Below are 21,836 nucleotides of genomic sequence, written 5' to 3' on the forward strand. Positions count from 1 at the left end.
TCTTGATGGCTTTTAAAGTCAAGCAAACTTAATATCCATTGTATTTCAAAAAGATTTGTTTAAAATCAGGTGTAGTGCTTAAATTTTTAATAAGGAATGCATTGTATTTTAGGCTGTCTAAAATAATTTCAGTACAAGCCATTCTTAATCATAATGTTTATTAAATATCTTCATTTTTGCCTTATTGAATGAGAAGCTGTTATTGACAAAACCAAATACATTTATATAACAGAATGTCATAGAAAAATATGAACTTCCCCTTGGTTTCCATATTTCAGTCTCCTATCTGGTAGCTACCACTCGTCTGTCAGTTTGTCGTACTGTGGTGGCTTGTGAGTTGCTGTAATTCTGAAAGCTATTTTAAATACCAGCAGGGTCACCCATGGTGGAAAGGTTTCAGATGAGCTTCCAGATGAAGACAGACTAGGAAGGAGTAACAAACTACTTCTGAATATTTAGTCACTGAAAACCTTATGAATAGCAGAGAAACACTGTCAGACATAGTGCCATATAATAAGCCCCTCAGGTTGGAAGGAACTCAAAATGCGACTCAAACATGGCAACAGTAGTGAGGTTGGCTCAGGATCGGGCAGTGTTTCATTCTGCTGTGCATAAGGTTGCTATGAGTCAGTACTGACTCGATGGCACCTAACAACAACAACATCTGGAAGCTAACTGTTATTTCAGATAAAATAGTTTTTCCTAGATTTGTGAAAGGGATTGTTATTATAAACTCTCTCTAGCTGTCTCAAAACTTCCATGTGCCAAAAAGTGGAATGCTTCTTAAAAATGAGGCTTACCAGTCCTGCTTTTAGAGGTTCAGCTTCAGTAGCTTTAGAGTGGAGAATCAGCATTTAAACTGATATCCCAGAAGATTATGATGATAATTTATATATATTCCACACTTTGAGACATTGCTAGAGACAGTGTAGATAATTTTTCATTATTGTTGAGTTCTGGTCTTTTGCCATCTTGGTTTATAATACATCATTCATCCTCCATCCAAATGGAATAAACTTGGACTATCATTTAGTTACTTGTGATTTTTAGAAACTAAACACAGGCCCTAGGACAGTGCATCTTACTCTTTTGTCCATTCTAGTTCTCCTGAGGGATATGAATCAGATCAGTAACAGTAGATCATTCAGATAATGATTAACATACAATGATGGGTTTGAAGAACATACTCTCCTCTCCCCAGGGAGAATATCAGAATCCTCTAGTATATCTGTATTATCAGTCTCTTTTCCTTCCCCTATGATTCTGGTCATCCCCTTTAGAATATCTCCCCCTCTAACTATAAGAAACACTGTCTCTGTGATATTGTTATAATCCTTAAATATCTATTTGGGATAACTGTAATCTTTAAGGAAATCAACTTATTTTTAAGAAAATAAACAATTTAAGATTAAATTTTGTTATCAAAAGCCAAATGGGAAAAAAAATGGAAACATTTTTCTCCTAGACATTTTTTTTATAAGAACCAGAACTTTGCAGTGTATTGGTTCATGGATAAACTTTTAAGGTATTGGTGGTGGTTGTTATGTACTGTGGAGTCAGTTCTGACACAACTCATTTGCAACTCTGTATAGGATTTCTGAGGCTGTAAATCTTTATGGGAGCAGAAAGTCTCATGTTTTTCCTGTGGAACCACTGGTAGTTTTGAACTGTTGACCTTAATATTAGCAGCCTGACTCTTAATCACTACTTAATCACTAAAGGGCTCCTTTAAGGGATTGTTGTTGTCGTTAAGTGCCATCAAGTTGGTTCTGACCCATAAGGACCCTGTATAAGGTTTTCAGGGAGCTGATGGTGAGCTTGAATCACCAGCCTTATAGTTCAAACTGGCTTTGCAGTCCAGTGCATTAACCCACAGTGCCACACTAGGACTCCTTTAAGGGATTGGTGTTGCTAAGTGCTGTCGACTTGGCCCTGACCCATAGCGACCCTGTATAGGGTTTCCAAGGAGCGGCTGGTGAGCTTGAACCACCAACTTTGCAGTTCAAACTGACTTTGCAATCCAGTGCTATACCAGGACTTCTTAAAGGATTAGTGAACTGTAATTATCTGCTTATCAATATACTTTAACTGTTTGTGAGTAGCTTATCTTAATAAACTTTAAATATGACTTCACTTTTCAATGTTAACTTTATTAAGGTCAAAAAAATACATTTAAAATTTTTGCTACTCAAAGTTTGAAGTCGTTTGCCAATTTTTGTTCTTGATTAAAACAATCCATGAAATACACAAAACTTTTAATACATTTTTATTTTTTGAAGGGAAAAAAAACGGCAGAGTTCTCCCTCTCTAGGTTATTTTGTGTTGAGTAAAAGAGCTCTGGTAGTGTAGTGGTTACGAATCGGGCTGCAAACCTTAAGGTCAGCGGTTCGAAACTACCAGCCGCTCCGCGGGAGAAAGATGAGGCTTTCTACTCCCGTAAAGATTTACACCCTCGGAAACCCTGTACAGGGTCGCTATGAGTCGGAACCGACTTGACGGCACTTAACAACAACAACAACAACAAAAGGGCTCAAGTGTGGCAACGATTGTGAGGTTGGCCCAGGATGGGGCAGTGTTTCGTTCTGTTTAGATAGGGTCGCTATGAGTCAGTACCAACTCGGTGGCACCTAACAACAACCCCTTTTCAGCAACTGCAAGATTGTTTAAACATGATTTCCATTCAAAAAGGTAACATCAATGTTAAAATATTTGAGACCCTCTCTGCTCTGTATAATTTCAAATCATAGAAATGATTTTTAAATATGGAAGAAAAACTAAAATACGTTGTGTCCATAAACAAAATTAAATATCCCCATGGATTAGAAATAGTGCATGGATACATAATTGAAGCTATGGATCCAAGGAAAATTAAAGCCAAAAAAAAGGGGGGGAGGGAAGGGCATTGGAGACTGGGATTTCAACTTCTCTAGGGGAATAAGAACTGAACACATCATATTTATAGCAGACCACTAGATCTAGACTTCTTGAATAAAGCAAGGAACTCTGAGATTTTATTATCTAACCTGGGGAGGGAGGGGGAGGCGGGCCTTCAGACAGTTGATAAAGTTTGCAATTGTTGTTGTTAAGTGCTGTTGAGTAGGTTCCAACTCATAGTGACCCTGTATAGGGTTTCCAAGCAGAGACTGGTGAGCTTGAACAGCCCACCTTGTGGTTCAAACTGACCTTGCAGTCCAGCACATTTACCCCTCGTGCCACACCTTGCTAATTGTTCTTGGTGGAAAGAAGAAAGAGATAAAACAGTGTTATAATTAGGACTTTGGCTGTCATCATTCTTTGATTGGGGGAGTAGAACTGAAATATCTCATGGTGCAAGAAACTTAAGTTGCCTACTTCCAAAATGCACTTTAAATGTCAGATTGTGGCAACTTCTAAAACATCTGATGAGGAAGAATAAGTTTGTGGGTGGATAAAAGAAGGAGTCAAAAGAAGAAGAAAAAAGCTCCCATGTAAAATGAGCTTTCTCATATCAAATATTTACAAATTTCAAGAGCAAATATTTGGTAAGAGATATGGCCAAAAAGGAGGCAAACAAAAAGCAGGTGAGAGAGAATCCATACCTGAGTAAACAGAAATAAAAGACTTTAATCTTGAGAAATTTAAGCATTCCTATTTTAAACAATGATTAATGGCAATAAAATAATTTGAGATAATGAAATATAATTATGAAATTAAAGCAGATGCATATGAAATAAAACAATCTAAGTTTTGGAAAAGCTATGGAAATTAAAACTCAACATGTAGGATAAAAATTACTGGACTCAGTTGAATAAAGAATTAATGATTTGGATGGTAAAATGAGAAATAGCACAATATAGCACAAAAATAAAAGATGGAAAATATGAAAGAAGCTGAAAAGGAGAAGGTCAGCTATACGTCTATTAGAAGTTCTTGAAGCAAAAGATAGAAACAAGGGAGAGGCAGTGTTTGAAGTGTTAATGATGGAGAATTTTTTAGAACTGAAACCAGACATGAATCCTTTGATTGAAATCGTTATCAATCAATAAGCAGGATAAATAAAAGCTTGTTCTTAATGAAAGTGTAGAATTTTTAAGGATAAGAAAAATAATCTTAAATGCTACCTACACCAAGGAACAACTGTCAAGTCCTTGTCAGCAGATTCTCATCAACAATAATAAATGGCAAGAGACAATGGAGTAATATCCTCAGAATACCAAGAGAAAATAACACAATATGGATTCTATATTCTACTGGTATTCCAGAGAGGGAAATATAAGCGTATTTTTAGATCTACAAAGAATGAAAGAGGTTAACCACCATCAAACTCTTGCCAAAACAATTACTAAAAGATATATAGATTATGAGGAAGAAAACTGAAGCCTGGAGGAAGGCGTGGGATGCAAGAAGCTACGGTAAGCAAAGCAATTTTAAAAAATGTGTTAATATAAACTTTGAGTTTAAAAACCTAGATTTTTATGTTTAAAATCAAAGTATTCCTAAAATTATGGAAGTGATAGCATAAATTCCAGGAGCATGTGTTGTTGTTGTTAAGTGCTGTCGAGTCAATTCCAACCCATAGCGACACTGTATAGGGTTTCCGACAGCAGCTAGTGAGCTTGAACCACCAACCTTGCAGCTGAAATGCCTTTGCAGTCTGGTGCTTTAAGCCACAGCACCGCCGTAGTGTGATTTGTTATCCAGGGGGAGCATAGAGATACTTAAATGACGGTTATTTTAGAACAACACATCAGTAATAAGAACAAATAAAAACCTACTGAACTTATTGTTTTTAAAAATCTATAATCATTTTGAATTCGAATTAAAAATGCAATCTAGCAAATGCTATTTACAGAACACAAATCTAAATCAAAATAATAGGAAGGTCAATCAAGTGATTGGAAACATTATATAAGGTAGTACTAATATCGGGCAAAATGAAATTTTAAGCCAAAAAGTAGTTTTGGAGATGTGATTGCACCTCCCATAGATGTAACAGTCATATATTGTTATTAAGTGCCATCAAGTCAGTGCCGACTCATAGTGACCCTGTATAGGGTTTTCCAAGCAGCGAGCGGCTGGTAACCTTGAATCTCCGACCTTGAGGTTCAAACCGACCTTGCAGTCCAGTGCATTAACCCAAGTGCCACACCCGGACTCATATGATGGTGGTGGTTATGTGCGGTGGAGTCAATTCCGACTCATAGCGACCCTGTACAGGGTTTCCGAGGCTGTAAATCTTGATGGGAGCAGAAAACCTCATCTTTCTCCTGTGGAACAGCTGGTAGTTTGGAACTGCTGACCTTAAGGTTCACAGCCCGATTCATAACCACCAGACGTAAATAGCAATATATTCTCCAAATGAAAGAGAAAATTGCAATGAAAACGGTCAGGGTAATAGTTGTAGTGGGAAGGTTTTTCCATGCACTTCTCTATGAAATGGATAGATAAAACAGTTGTTAACTATACAAAAGTTTGCCCTTTAAGACAGCTAGCATCCTGTTTTCAATTAATATATGTATTTTTTGTTATATGGAACATTTATGAGAATTATTCATATGTTAGGCCACATAAAGTCCAGAGAAATCCTTAAACTCCTTATTATATGTACTATGTTACACTCTGATCTTTATTGCTTAAAAATACTGATCAATTATAAAACTTTTTAAAATCCCATACATTTAGAAAATGAAGAAAAGCACTTCTACATATTTTATGGGATAAAAAGGCAATGAGTAAAAATTACAAAGCAGAAATAGAATTGTCACAAATCTCAATATTGTCACAAAAAACAAAATTGGGTGGGATACAACTAAAATGGTTTTTAGAAGGAAAATTAAACGACTTCTAAAAGTTCATGGAGAAATTCCATTATCTTTGAACTTCATATTTCCATGACCTTTTTGAAGCCCCCTAGTGTGTATGAGTATACATAGGTGAAAGTAAATGAAGCTACTAAAAGAACAGCAGTACAAAGAATAATAGAAATAAAGACAAAAAAATCTTTGTAGAATAGGAAATAAAAATAATTAAAAAAAATAAAGTAGGGATTAGAAAAAACGAAACTAAAAGCTGACTTTAAAAAATTAGGCAAAATTATTTTTTTAAAAGGGAAAAGTCAGAAAAATGATGAAAAAAAAACCCTATAGGGAGTTATAACTATCAGATATAGCAGAGATCTTTAAAATTCATCAGGCAATCCTGTGAACAATCAATAGATTTTAATACTTAGATGAAATGAATACTGGATTCCTATAATTCAAAATTGACTCGACAATATGAAAATCTCAATAGACTAGTAGCCATATTACAAATTGAACCTGTAGTTTAAAATCTGTCTGTCCAATAAAGATGAACCCATAGGTGAGTTCTCTAACTGTTCCCAAGAACAGAAAAAGGAAATAGTATACTTGTACAACCGCCTTTGAAAATAACTTCCTGTGTATGTGAAGGGAAAAAAAAAAGTTTAGATTCTAAAATTGCATTGATTTTTGAACAAATATTGGTTATACAGTAAATCCAGTATTCACATGTGAGATATTTGATTCTTGTTTAAAAGGATTTAGTGGTCATATACTTTGGGACAAAATTCTTAGTTATTGCTCTTATTCTTGAGACCTGTTTATATTGGTAGATGTCACTGCCAGTCTTAAGAGATAAGAAAGGAAATTCGTGTCACCCACCCATGTTCTAGTAATAATGTTTTATCAAATACAGATAATGATTTGCTCTCAAGTTTAGCTGTTTTTCTTAACTTTTTGTTCAGCTCATGTCTCTCTTATTTACTGAGGAGAAAATTAAAACTTTAAACCATAATACTATGAGAAGGAAGATTTGAGAGGTTAGGTGTACTTAGGTTTCTCTTTGATAAGCAATATTCAAATACTTCATTGTTTTAGACATTAGGGCTACAATGTTGTTAAGTGTCATCAGGTCGGTTCCGACTCATAGCCACCCTGTACAGTGTTTCCAAGGATTGGCGATAGGTTTGAACGACCAACCTTGTGGTTAGCAGTCCAATGCTTATCCGACAGCACCACACCAGGACTTCAGAAGGGCTATAATGGGTAAGCAAAAATGTACACAGTTGTTACTCTCATGAAACAGTTAATGGAGGAGATGGTTAGTCATATTGATATACCAATATGTGATTGCAACATATTAAGAGGTTCATGGAGCTATTAGTAATGAGAGTGTTCTAGTCAGTAAGTTCAAAGAAGTCTTGAGCAAGTAACACGTATATTGACTTGAGACTTGTTAAATGAACAAGAAATTAAAGGATTAAAAGGAGTTAACCAAGTAAAATTGTGGGGAAGAAGTGAAACAAAAGAGAGAACAGCATGTGCAAAGACGTTGAGGCAAAAGGAGCAAAAAACTGCTAAGTTGTGATTGATTATACTGATGACTCAGAAATAAGTTGGTTGGAAAAGCTAGATTTTCTAGGTTTTTTTGAGTAAGGTTTTCATGGTATATATTCAGTTTTGTGTGAAGTCAATTGTGAGAATGTTAGATTTACTTGCATTTGAATGTTAAGTTCAAAATCTATCCTAAAACCAAATTACTTTATCATTATTCAGTTAGCATTATCTGTAATTATTCTATCCTAAAAGTCAATAGATTGTTATCTATACACTATGCCTAGCAATTAGAAAAGCCAAAGAATAATATGCTTTATAGACTATTAATTGGACAATACAAAACTGTTGAGATAAAAGATTTCTCTTAAAGTAGACGGAATTGCTGTCTCTGCAGTCCAGTTTAAAATTTCTATTAGGTTGACAGATTACTCTGTATTTCTCATTGTTCATTTTCTGAGTTATATGCAGATATAGTTATACAAACAGACTAAATTGTATTCTGTTGGCAGAGCACACTATTGTTTTAAGTTGACAGTGTGGTAACTAAAGGATTTTTTAAGTTAATTAAGAGTAGAGCTGAAATAAAGCCTTACTTAATCACTGTTCTTTATTGAGATTTTCTTGGTAACAATACAGGACTTTTTTGTTATGTACCATGGAGTCGGTTCCAAATCATAGCGACCCTGTACAGGGTTTCTAAGGCTGTAAATCTTTACGGGAACGGAAAGCCTCATCTTTCTCCCGTGGAACAGCTGGTAGTTTCAAACTGCTGACCTTGCAGTTCACAGCCTGATTCATAACCACTACGCTACCAGAGCTCCTTAACAGAGGACTAGCACAGCAGAAATTAATGTTTGCCTACGTAGTGGAAGAGGGGATACGTGAGAGAACTTTTCACATACCAGTTACATTTTAATATTTATGTGAATGTAATAAAGTTCACAGTTCTAACAGACCATATAACAAGCAAGCTCCTTAGTGGCATTTGATATCAGGCCTGGTTGAAAGTTGTTTTATCATTCATTCCTCTTGATAGCAAACTTTCTAGAGAGAATAACAATCTTTCTATTATAAGACTATTCCTTTTGTCTTTGATAAATCAAGTTTTAAGTTCTACTCTTTCAAAAATCTACCAATTGGTATATTTATCTTTTTCTTTTATCTTTACTCCTAATATATGATAATATTTTTATTTATAGATTTTCTGTCTTATGATAAAGCTCTTAATGGGTTCTGAGATGATAAGATCAAGTTTCCTAATCACCTCACAAAACTGGTGTTGGTAGTGGTTATGTACCACGGAGTCGGTTCTGACTCATAGCGGCCCTGTATAGGGTTTCCAACGTTATAAATCTTTACGGGAGCAGAAAGCCTCATCTTTCTCCCGCAAAACAGCTGGTAGTTTCGAACTGCTGACCTTGCGGTTCACATAGTCGTTACAACTTGAGATTGTAACCACTATGCTACCAGAGCACCTTACCTCACAAGACTAAGGTTCCTTTTTCACAGTTCAAATGAAGAATTAGGAAAATGTTTTTTATGTTAAAATTAGATTAAACACCGTTGTTTCCCTTTGTTGTTGTTGTTAAGTGCCATAGAGTCAGTTCCTACCCATAGCAACCCTGTATAGGGTTTCCGAGGAGCAGCTGATGAGCTTGAACTGCCAACCTTGCAGTTCAGACAACTTTGCAGTCTGGCACATCAACCCGCAGCACCACACTATGTTTCCCTTTGGGGGGAGGGGCATTAAATTAAGCATTGAAATTTCCTTTAATTGTTACTCTTTGGTATGTAAAAACTGAACTTGTTCTTACGAAGTCATACCATCTAGTGTGGACTAAAATTAAGCCTGTATTTGGGAAGAATTGGGGTAGGTGGTGTAAGTGCCCATGTTGAGTAAGTGTTAAATCTCATTATTATTTCTCATACCATTGATACTAAGTATTTAAAATAAATGGTTAATAAATTAATGTGTTGTGGGGTTTTTTTCTTTTGTTTCTTTAACAGGAGCATGAATCTGAAGGAGGAAGAACACCTTTGATGAAAGCTGCACGAGCTGGTCATTTGTGCACTGTGCAATTTCTTATTAGCAAAGGTAAAGAAAGTAAAAGTGATCATTTCCAAGAAGTTACAGTTTCTTAAAAAAATTCCTAAAATGTTAACAGTTTATACTAAGGCTACTTTACTTACAGTATGTATATTATACTCCTGTTGCTATATTTTATTTAGTAGCATATATTGATTGGTGAGTTGCTTACTAGAAATTTTCTTTATTAGCTTATTAGTTTAAGTTTTTATCATCAAAACAGCATATGGTTGTTTTTCAGAGTTGGAAGGACCAAATGTAAAATGTCCAGTATTAAATAGTTAGATAATTATTTAAAACTTAGTAATAAGACAGTTCATTTGGGCATAGGAGTGGGGGAATCTGCTACTGTGGCACTCATTTGTGATGCCATTAATTATCTGAATAGAACCAAAAACCAAACCAGTTGCCATCAAGTTGACACCAACTCATGGTGACCCCATGTATATATGAGCGTATTATTTATTATTCCTTTATTGATTCTTTTATAACAATAATACATTTATTTAGGCAAAGAAGTTCAAATGATAGAAGAACAGTTTTTTCAAGACTTTTTACTAAACCAAAATAAAACACTGCTGAACCCATGTTAGGTTGAACCATATAAGATTATCGTTTTATAAGTTTAAAATGATAGTATCAACAATTTCATTTGGTTGTTCCTAACTCTTTGTACAGTGTTAGAAGTAGTCTGACATCTGATGGGATGTCCTATGATAGGAAATGATGTCATGGTATTAAAATTTTATACCTCGTTTCCAGTATAAATCTGACATTTTATGCAGATTTATTGACAATGCAGTGTAAAACTTTATTTAAAATATATTTGATTTTTCTTCGTTAATTAGATAAAACTGGGTTTATTTCTTGACTGTCACATTTGCCACCAATTAAGGCATGTGAGGGGACTTCAAAAAATTCGTGAAAATAATTCTATTATCTTTTAATTCCATCTTTCCATAAACTTTTTGAAGCCCTCTCGTATAATGTTCTTTCTCAAAATCTGTAAAAGCTATTTACTTCAACCATACTGAAATGGTAAACAAATAGATAAACTTTGAAATTCTCTTGTACTTCTTCATTGAAGAGGATACCTAATCATATCTGTGTTAGTTTCTTAGCACTGCTGTAACATAAATACCACATGAAATACTTTCACAAACAGAGATTATTTTCTACATTTAGTAAGTTAGAAGTCCAAATTCAGGGCACCAACTCTAGGGGAAGGCTTTCTTTCTCTCTCAACTCTGGGGGAAGGTTTTTGTCTCTTTTCAGCTTCTTTCCTTGGTTCTGTGCTGCTGTTAATGTGGAGTGGCATCTATCTTCCTTGCTTGCTTCTATGTCTAATCTGCTCTTTTATATCTCACAAATAATTTGTTTGAGACATATCCTACACTGAAATGGCTTCATTAATAACAAGGAAAAGTCCTATTATCAGATAGGATTACATCCCACAGATAGAAGGGTTAGGATTTACAACATACATTTGTGGGGGTAAGGGAGATGGGAGGGCATAATTCATCCATAACAACACCCAGAAGCTCTGCTATGTATATGATGAGGCTTATCAAGAATAAGAACATGTTGATGTAGTTGTTCTATTGTGTGTCATCGAGTCTAGCCCATTCCAACACACAGCAACTCTGTACAGGGTTTTCAAGGAGTGGCTGGCGTTTTGAACCACTGATCTTGCAATTAGTAATCAGTCCAGTGCTTGTCCTACCCCACCCATCACACCAGGCTATGTTAATTGCTAAACAATCCTACCATCTAACTTTATTTTTAGCAACTTCAAAGTAATCTCATGTTGCTAAGATTAAGGATTGCGTTTCCAAAAATGTAATTTTTTATGTTAGGGTTAATTCAGTTGGATTTTTTTTTAATTGAATAAATAATAATAGTATGAACAGCTGTGAGTTTATTTCTCTCTCATATAAAACAAGGCTAGAATTAAGGAAGGAGGAAGAATGAATATTGCTAGAGACTTAATTTTCTAGTTGTGGCCACTGGGTGTTTTAAAGAAAAGAGGTTTGAACTAGAAACCGGTTCCTTTTTGCATGAGTCAAACATAATCTATTAATAAGAGACTAAGAAAATATTTTATATTCAGACTTTCTACAGAGAATAATGTACAAAGCTACTAGACAATTAAATACCTTTCAAATAAGTATTTGGGTAATCTCTGTCTTCTCTCCATATTAGTTCCTCTGACAAATATACAATATGAAGAATTATAGTTCTCTTAAATATTGTTAAAAATTTTTTTCCTCTATTCTCTACTTTGAGACCTGGCTATATTGCCACTTTCTAGAAATAGATTTAAAATGTTTTGAAACATTTTGACAATTACATACAATGGTATTACTTTGATGCTTACGTTAACCTATATATATTTATTAATCTTAGTCTTCTAGATTTTCCATTTTAAAAGTGATAATGAATGAACGAACTACAACTACGCGCAGCAATGTGGATGAATCTCACAAATATAATATTGAGCGAAAGAAGCCAGACACAAAAGAGTACACTGTATGATTCCACTCATATAAAGTTCAAAAACTGTGAACCAGTTTGGAAGTCAGGATAGTAGTTACCCTTGGGAGGGTGGGTAGTGTCTGAAAGGGGGCACAAGGTGGGGTTTCTGGGATATGGATAATGTTTCTTGATCTGGGTGCTGGTTACACAGGTGTGTTCACTGTGAAATTTTTTAACCTATACACTTAATGATTTGTGCACTTTTTTTGTATCTGTGTTATACTTCAAAAACAAATTAAAGTATTGTCTGTGACCTGGCTTCATTTTAACGTTTGCTAATGTTGTTCTCTATTTTTCTTTGAAGGTGCCAATGTGAATAGGGCTACAGCCAATAATGATCACACCGTAGTGTCATTGGCATGTGCAGGAGGCCACCTGGCAGTTGTTGAACTACTTTTGGCTCATGGGGCTGACCCTACTCATCGACTTAAGGTATTCTATTTGCATGTGTGGTATGCTGATAGTACTTAATATCCATTACTTTTTGAATGAGTTTTTATTTTCTGAGATCTTCTAAGAAACTGTGTAACAATCAGATTACAAGAAAAAAGTAGAGAATTAATTATGGTGTCAATCCTTTCCTAGGATGGCTCAACAATGCTCATTGAGGCTGCAAAGGGCGGCCATACCAATGTGGTTTCTTATCTATTGGATTATCCAAATAACGTTCTGTCAGTTCCTGCTGCAGACATGTCTCAGCTTACCCCTCCTTCTCAAGATCAATCACAGGTAAAATAAAACAAAGTTTACTTGTAAATAAAAATAGTCTTCCATTTCTTTGGGAGTTTTTAAGTAAAATGGGTTTATTTTTCTTTCATGTGCATATTGAGATAAATATGATGGAAGGAACGCACTTAATAACAACAAAAGCTCTTTAAGATTTATTTTCTTCTAAAGTACATAGCGTAGTGGTTACGAATCGGGCTGCGAACCTTAAGGTCAGCGGTTCGAAACTACCAGGCACTCCGCGGGAGAAAGATGAGGCTTTCTACTCCCGTAAAGATTTACACCCTCGGAAACCCTGTACAGGGTCGCTATGGGTCGGAACTGACTCGATGGCACTTAACAACGACAACAAAGTACATGGAAATATTCTTTTTCATAGTTACTGAAACTAGAAATTTTTAAAAATCATTTAATAACAAATAGAATAAATATTCCAAGTTATTACTGCAACTAGTTCGTTAGAATTTTTTGTTTTAATAAATACATTGAACATAAACTTGAAAAGAGAAAACTTTTCTCCTTAAGTAACATTCTTTTTCCTTAATATTGCCAAGGTAGTATTATCTTTGTGACTGCTGCTTTTGTCAGTCAGGAAAGTGTAGTTAACTAGGATATATATATACCAAAAATAATTGAGTAACTTTAGTGGTGGTGGTTATGTGCCGTGGAGTCGATTCCGACTCATAGTGACCTTGTATAAGGTTTCCAAGGCTGTAAATCTTTACAGGAGCAGTAAGCTGCACCTTTCTCCTGTGGAACAGCTGGTAGTTTCGAACTGCTGACTGTGAGATTAGCAGCTCGCATCGTAACCACTATGCTACCAGAGCTCCTTAAAACCTACCTAAAAACTGTAGAACTACTGCCACTCTGAGCTAGGGTGTCCATTCCTCAAAGCAATCCTGTATAGGGTTTCCAGAGCTGTAACTCTTTATGGGAGCAGAAAGCCTCATAGCTCTCCCTAAGGGCAGCTGGTGGATTTGAACCTACTGACCTTGTGGTTAGCAGCCCAATTTGTAACTCACTATGCCACCAGGGCTCCTTTCAAAGTATGAAGAGAATACAGAAAATACACCAAGTTCAGTAAAATCCTACATAGTTATCTATTTTCAATGCAGTTATTCTAGAACTGTTAAAATACCCTAATTTAGGAATTACGTTGGATGTGTTTTTCTTTTGATCCTTGTGGACTTTGACCAAGGATAAGTTGGTCAGTAAGTATGTGACTTGAACTCAACTGTAACTAGAACCAACCAAACTTTCTCCATAGCAATCACTGGCTACTTCTAAATTGCCTGAGTTATTCTTAGAAATTATTCCTTTTGGAGACTTCTAATTTTATCTTCTAGAAATAAAAATGTGATTTTGGTGGTATGTGAAGAAAACCTAAAATAGGGTCTTTGCTTTATTAATAAGTTTTTGTTTTATTCTTTGGTCTGAGATAATTTTTTTCTGAGTTGACTTTTTAGGTTCCACGTGTACCAATGCATACACTTGCCATGGTTGTACCTCCCCAGGAACCTGACAGAACTTCACAGGACAATTCTCCTGCCCTTTCAGGAGTACAAAAAGGTTAGTTATTGAATAATTTTCCTTAAAATAGGCATTTTATATGGCATCCAGTCAGTTACTGTTTACCCATGGTTAATTGACGTAGGTAATTCTGACAAAAACAAATAGTCTTATAAGCTGTTTAAAATAGAAAAGACACTCAACTGCTAGAGAAATGTCTTACTGTTTTCTGTTATTACACTGCTAGCTATAGTTTTCATCTGATACAGAGGAAAATACTTGAAACAAACAAAATTCTTGATTATATTAAAGGAGCAAGAATTTATCAGGCATTCATTTTCCACTTGAGAATTCTTTAAACAAAAATATAATATGTGGACTCCTGGTATAGTGCTGTAGGATTAGCACTGGACTGTGAACCCCAGGGTGAGCAGTTCGAATCTACCAGCTGCTCCTTTGAAGCCCTATACAGGGTCGCTATGAATTGGAACAGACTCAACAGCACTTAACAATAACAGCAACAACGTAATATGTGAAATAAAAATGCTTATTTATTGTGTATAAGTCTTAGTAGCATTGATTGATTCAGTTCAGTGAGTGAGAAGTTTTAAGAATTAAAGTTAACTTATTTATATAATGCTGAATATAGTGGGTAAGACTTTTTCAATATATGAACCTGAACAAAGGACTATAAAACTATAAAAGTAGTGAATATTAAAAGGGGGTGTACACTATTTACAGGTCTCAGATTTATGAGCTATGATGTTTTTCTGCTGTCTTTTCATACGTAGATATGAGTACCTTTACTTGATAATCATGTAGAGTTGTCCTATCTAAGTCCTCTGAAATGAATAGGTAACATTTAGGTAATAAAGACTATATAAAACATTTATTAGCATATTTCATTCAGTGCTTAATAATCAAGCCCTAGATTTTTGAAATCACATTAAGAAAGGTTTGTGTTTTTATATTAGGATCTCGGATACTATGATTTCAGGAAAAGTTAGTAAGGATCAACTATTAAAGCAGCAAAAAGAAGACATTATAATGTTTTATCAATTTTATGTCAAGTTATATCAATTTCAGCATGTTAGTGAATTGAGAGCCTTCACTAAGAGCTTGTTTCCAACAGCTACCAAGCTGTTCAAAAGTTTCAGAAAATGAAGATTGCGGTTTTAAATCTTAATAATTTAAAAGCAAATTAAACACGTGCTTGTTAAAAACGCTGAGCATTATAACTGGTTGACAGCCTTTAGTAAAATATTTAAACTTTATTGCCTTTGTTTCTATTCATTTGTTTAGTGTTTTGTGAAACCCTAAGAGGATTGTAGTAATTTTGTCTAGAGAAATTGATACTAACTTTAAAATCATTTGAAAAAATTATTAGCATAGAGCCACGAAATAAACTAGGAAGGGCAGGGAGTATATACTGAAAGAAGATAAAAATTATTCTTAATATAGATTTAATGTGTAAATAAATGTTTGGGTAGTGATTTTTGAAAGTTGATACTCAAAAATAATCATGTTTTTGCTTACTGAAATAATCTTTTTATGCTGAGTATCTCCTTTTTTGTTTACCGAGTAATATAAAAGTAAACTTACTTTTTAAGACATCTCTTGTTTTACTATGTTAATTAGAGGAGAAAATATTAACACTTGAGTCCAGACCCTTGGATACTTGTTATTAGCTACCAAGAGGCATTGTCAACCTATGAATTGTTTATGCAGTATCAAACAGTGATAACACATTGTGTTAAAATGTCGTGTTACTGTAAATCGTATGTGTCACAGAATATTTTAGCCCTATTAATAAGAACAGACCTGTTGGTGATATGCATTAAAGATTTACAGCCTTGAAAACTCAATGGGCAGTTCTATTCTGCCTTTTAGGGTTGCTATGATTAGGATTCAACTAGACCACAGTGGGTTTGGTTTTTGGGTTTTATGTATGTGATTAGGGGTGAGGAAGGGTTCTTATTCTCTAGGACACTCTTCTTTTCCTCTTGTTGAAGTCTTTTTCCAAGTTCTTATAACATTTAGCTCCTAAATGTCTGTTTTTAATAAATGTTGTTACTGTTCATATCCCCATCATTTAAAAATTTATTCATGCCCTTAAATCTTATTCAAGATACATACATCTTACTCAGATGTTCTTCCTCTCATGCCCCATATGCCCCATTTTTTCAGGCTTCTTTCATCTTGACTCACATCCTCCTGATTTTGGCAACTAATCATACTTGTCCATTGTTGGTTTTCAAGGATTAGAGGTCCTAGGCAGCATCTCACAGAGGCTTCAGAATCACTTCAAAACATGAAAATGACATTCTCAGATTTTTGGCATTATATTATTGTTGTTAAGTGCTATAGAGTCAGTTCTAAGTCATAGCGATCCTGTATAGGGTTTCTGAGGATTGGCTATTGGGTTTGAACAACCAACCTTGTGGATAGTAGTACATTGCTTATGCTACAGTGCCACACCATATAGTTAAATTACTATTCAGATGGGAAAGGAGGCATGTGTAATGTAAACCCATTTTCTTCCCTTAATCAGTTTTGTAAGTATTTGTTGATTGAAGTCATTTGTTTCATCTAACTTGTTATAACAGATTCTGAAAAGATTCTAAAACACTAATTTTTACCTTCTGAAGATTGTGTGATTAGATCTAATCTGCTTCAAAGCATTAAAATGACATTAGGTAAAACAAAGCACATCTTTTTTTGTGTGCACCTCAAATCCTCTTGAGTAATTTCTTGTTTTGGAACTCCCTTAGCATGTTGTTGGACTTCCATTCTGAGAACTGTTAGTCCTCCACCCCTTTTTCCTCCTTTGGCCTTCTAGTGTAGAAAGTTAAGTTAATCATAATCAATTCCTAGTGCTTCGTTACAGTGGGTCTTCTCTTTTACTTATTCCGGATCTCTGTTCTCATTCTCTACTTCTCCCGCAGTTAGTCATTCTAACGTGTCTAATGTACATATTCTATTGTTTCTTTAAATTCCTATAAAATAGATATTACTCTTGTCTTTATTTTAAATTTGCATAAATAGTATTATGCTGTAGATCCCACTTTGTTACTTTTTCACTTAACATTTTAAAAATTCTATCTGCGTCTACTCTAGATTTTGTCTACCAGCATCACAGTGTCTATCCTTCACGTTTTACTTATCTTTTTTCCCTTCGATGGCTACCCAGATTGCCTCTAATTCCCTATAGCTATAGACAGTACTGTAATAAAATCCCTTATGGATCTGTGTGAGAATTTGGAGGGAATATATAATCAGGAGCAGAATTGCCTGTCATTGGAATGCATAATGTTTATCTGACCAAGTGCTGAGAGTTGGTTCTCCAGGATGTCTGTAGCAATTTACATTCCTACTAGCAATGCATAAACATTCTCCTGCCCCCTCCACTTTCATTCCTGTCTGTACTTGGCTTTCTCCTTAATTTTGATTTGTACAGATTTGATCACCCCTCTTAGACTGTAAGCTCCTCAAGAGCAGGGTTTGTATTGCTCATCTTTTTGTGATCCACTGTGCCTTGGTTATGCTAGTTGTTCAAATATTTATTGAATAAACTAATGAATTCCAGGCTAAAAATATAGATTATTTTGAAGACAGACGAAAACTATTAATAGTTTTTTGTGTTGTTTTTTTTAAAACAGACAATGTAATTAAAGAAAAGGTTTTGTATAAAGTAAAAGTAGCATTCTTAAAAAAAAAAAATAGTATTCTAGAATGGTGGGATGGAGGTAGAGAACAAAAAAGTGTAAAGTAAGAAATATGTGGCTTTACATTCCATAGTTGTTTATTAGAGTAGGAAACAAAAAAATTTCTTATATAAAGAGATTTTTATATAAAATCATTTTTACCATAAAAATTATATTGAAAAATCGTATTGTACAGTAAATACAATTGAATTGTTCTTTGGAAATAACATTACTAATACAGTTTAATAGATTTTATTTTATAATGATGCTTGTATGGATTTATAGATGTCTAAATTTTACAGTGCCTTTTCACATAAAACTGCTTATGCTAGAGTGGAAAAGGCTGAATTAATCTGTACTAGTTTGTAATACAGATACTTTACCTTTGAACACCCTTAGTTAATTGATTGATGTTAAAGATGTATATAACATGCCATGTTTCTTTGGGAAATTTTGACGTAGTATTTAGACATAGGGAAAATGAGTCCATTCTATAATAGTGACTCTTCTTTTTTTTTTGTAAATGTTTTATTGTGAATTATGTGATAGTTTACATGGGAGAACATTAGTTTTACATTCATCCTATCATATATCATTTCATTGCCATGGTTACAATCCCCTCCATGCATCATCAACCAACCAAAAGGTATACCTGCAGGCCTGCTCCCTGGTCGTCAGCACAGTGACTTTCATTTTTGATAATGACTAAGAAATATTTTATGCTGAAACCTAGGACACAATTAATATACATCTGTTTATTCAAACACAAATCCTATGAGGTAATATATACTCTACTACATTTTATGCACTGTGTCATTTTTTAAATTTTACTTCATCAACTTTTTTTTTTCTGTTTAAGACCCAGTGCTTATATTGATAATGATGTTTTAAAAACATCAAGTAAGGTGCTGTATGATGATATAAGATAAATCATATATAGATATACCTGTATATCATGTATTTTTCTTTCCCTTTGGCCATGATTTTTACTTTTTTGTCCAGCACAATAATTATTTTAATCATGAGAAATGGTTGATTGGATTGAGCTCATTTCAATAGTAAATTAATGTGTTGAGTGCTGTCCACCTCATTCCCTCACTGCATATTGTTCTAAGCAGCCTGTATATCATGGTTTTCTACTGTAAACTTATTTTTTATTAATGGAGGGGAAAAAATGTGAGGAAGTAGTATAGAAACTTAACCAAAAATAAAGTTGGGACTTTACCTGTATTCTTAAATAGTTTCTTAATAGTTTCGCTCCATAATGTCAATTAATAGATTTATTTATTTGGAGTGATTTATTTATTTTCTGGTGTCCTGTACTACTACCGGTGTCCTGGTGTGGCACTGTGGTCTAATGTATCAGACTGCAAAGTCATTTGAATTGCAAGGTCAGTGATTTAAGCTTTCCAGCTGCTCCTTGGAAACCCTATACTGGGTCGCTATGGGTCGGAATCGACTCGACAGCACTTAACAATAACATACTACTACTAAGAGTGGTGTGGTGTTGTGGGTTAATGCTCTGAACTGCAAGGTTGGTGGTTCAACCTCACCCTCACCAGCCGCTTTTTGGAAACCCTATATAGGGTCGCTATGAGTCGGGACCGATTTGACAGCACTTAACAACATACTACTACTTGACAGAGGATAAGCACTGGACCGCAAGGCTGGTTTGAACTACAAGGTCAGCAGTTTAAACTCACTATCTGCTCCTTGGAAAAAGAAAACCTATTAAGAGTAAATACAGGGGCTATGAGTTGCAATTGACTCAACAGCACTTAACAATAACAACATACTGTCCACCAACCTACTGAAAATTGTTGCTAGAATGAGGATACTTGCCACATTGTCCACTTATCCCCATAATTGACGGTATCTAGGATTTATTAAGGAGCCATTACCTGGTTTTTTTTTCACCAACCAGGTTTATCCTTGATGTTATTGCTTCTGTTAGTGATTTGATATATGTCAGGCATTCTCTTTAACTTCCTGGTTACAGATGCTCACTCAGCCTTTGGCTATTTTGGGAAGAATTGTTTTTGTGCATTGCTCTTTTTGCCCCCTGTTTTTCATGTTACGTATGTTCTGGGCTTATAGTTTCTTTTATTCCACTAAATAAGTTATTAGTAATCTTGTACTATAAGCTTGTTGTTTATCATATGTTAACAAAATTAAGAGGGACATTCCTATCTGTTACTGTCCTCAAAATTCTAGTTTTATTTTAAATCATCTTTAAAAAAGTGTGACGCTGAAGGATAATAAGCATTGGAATGCAAACCACAAAGTCGGTTGTTCAAACCTCCCAGCTGCAGCTCAGAAACCCTGTACAGGGTGGTTATGAGTCAGAATCAACTTGACAGCACTTAGCAACAACAATAGTTCTAAAAATTATTTTAATTTGAGACTGTCCAACCTGGTCATAATATAATTACCAGTATGGTCAGTATTAAGGAACTCTGGTAGCATAGTGGTTATGAATCGGGCTGTGAACCTTACGGTCAGCAGTTCGAAACTACCAGCTGCTCCACGGGAGAAAGATGAGGCGTTCTGCTCCCGTAAAGATTTACAGCCTTGGAAACCTTGTACAGGGTCGCTATGAGTCAGAACCGACTCCACGGCACATAACAACAAACAACAACATGGTCAGTATTGACCTCTTACCTACTTTTCCTTAATTGTAAATATAAGTTACATAGTAACTATACAAGGTATATTGAAATTAATAATGCACTGTGTAGAGGAGCATTTACTCTTTGCAGAATTTCTAAATTTACTTTACTGATATCGTTGAATTTATTATACAAGTGAAAATTTCATTGCTAACATATATACACTGTTATTTGTGTCAGTTTCTTCCCTTTGCTTTCCTTTAATCTCTTTGAACAAATAAATCAAACCTTTGACTGCTGTATGATCTTATGGAAGTAGTTATAAAATTATCTGCTAAATCTAAAGGCTTTTTGCTCTTATAGAATAGTGTTTTACCACTACTTTGCTCAGATGATGATGATGGTGGTTGTGTGCTGTGGAGTTGATTCCTATCTCGGGTTTCCAAGGCTGTAAATCTTTATGGGAGCAGAAAGCCTCATCTTTCTCCATGGAGTACTGACGTTGCAGTTAGCAACTCAATTTGTAAATCCCCTACACTACCAAGGCACCCAGATAGAAATATAAAATTGATTCGACAATACATTTTGCTGAAGTTTACTTTTAAGGACTAATTAAACTTCTTAACATGATTACAATGATACTATGTTATGGACTTCACCTTAGAGACAGTTTCCAAGAGAGTGTGTTAAGCATTTTCAGTAATTACACATGTTGCGAATGTTTGAGTTACGTACGATTTTGAGATTTTCTTATTCTAACAAAAATGAATCTCTGATTTTTCTTTTTTCTTCTTTTAAATTGAATTTGTCTCCCTTTTGAGATTCAGAGTGTTTTAACATCTCTTGAGTGATACTGTTTTTCCTGTGAACTTGAGAATTATTTTGAATACAGTGGATACTCTTATTTTTAAAGTATTTTAATTAGCTGTTATTCATATATGTTGGGTGCAACCCAAAAGAATAGCTGCTTTTTATCAAGTTCTGTCTTTTTTTGGGAAAAAAACACACACAAAAAAACAGCTTTATTGTTGTTTGGTTTAAATACCATAAATTATCCCATTTTACAATTCAGTGAGTTTAGTAGATTTACAGAATCATGTAACAATCACTACCACTTATTTTAGAACATTCCTGTCTCCCAAAAAGCTCTTTCACACCTTTTTGCAATCATTGTTTTTGTTCTCACCTTTATATACCACGTTTCCCCTCATCTCTATACTCTTTTTTTTCTATAGATTTGATATAAATGGAATTTATATTGCATTTAAATTATATTGGACTTAATTTATATTACATTTGATGTGTATCACATATTGCACAATATGTGATCTTT

General features: G+C 34.6%; 1 protein-coding gene across 1 annotated transcript in view; it reads left to right on the forward strand.

Annotated features, from left to right (window-relative positions):
- The window catches only part of ANKHD1 (ankyrin repeat and KH domain containing 1), a 155,643-nt gene that overhangs the window by 98,641 nt on the left and 35,166 nt on the right, over positions 1-21,836 (forward strand). The window contains exons 11-14 of the mRNA XM_006866150.1: positions 9,342-9,429; positions 12,260-12,387; positions 12,541-12,684; positions 14,148-14,250. Of these exons, the coding sequence (XP_006866212.1) occupies positions 9,342-9,429; positions 12,260-12,387; positions 12,541-12,684; positions 14,148-14,250 (463 nt within the window). The remainder of the gene's footprint in view (positions 1-9,341; positions 9,430-12,259; positions 12,388-12,540; positions 12,685-14,147; positions 14,251-21,836) is intronic.

The sequence above is a fragment of the Chrysochloris asiatica genome, unplaced genomic scaffold (genome assembly GCF_000296735.1).
Source record: "Chrysochloris asiatica unplaced genomic scaffold, ChrAsi1.0 scaffold00087, whole genome shotgun sequence".
Classification (NCBI taxonomy): Eukaryota; Metazoa; Chordata; class Mammalia; order Afrosoricida; family Chrysochloridae; genus Chrysochloris; species Chrysochloris asiatica.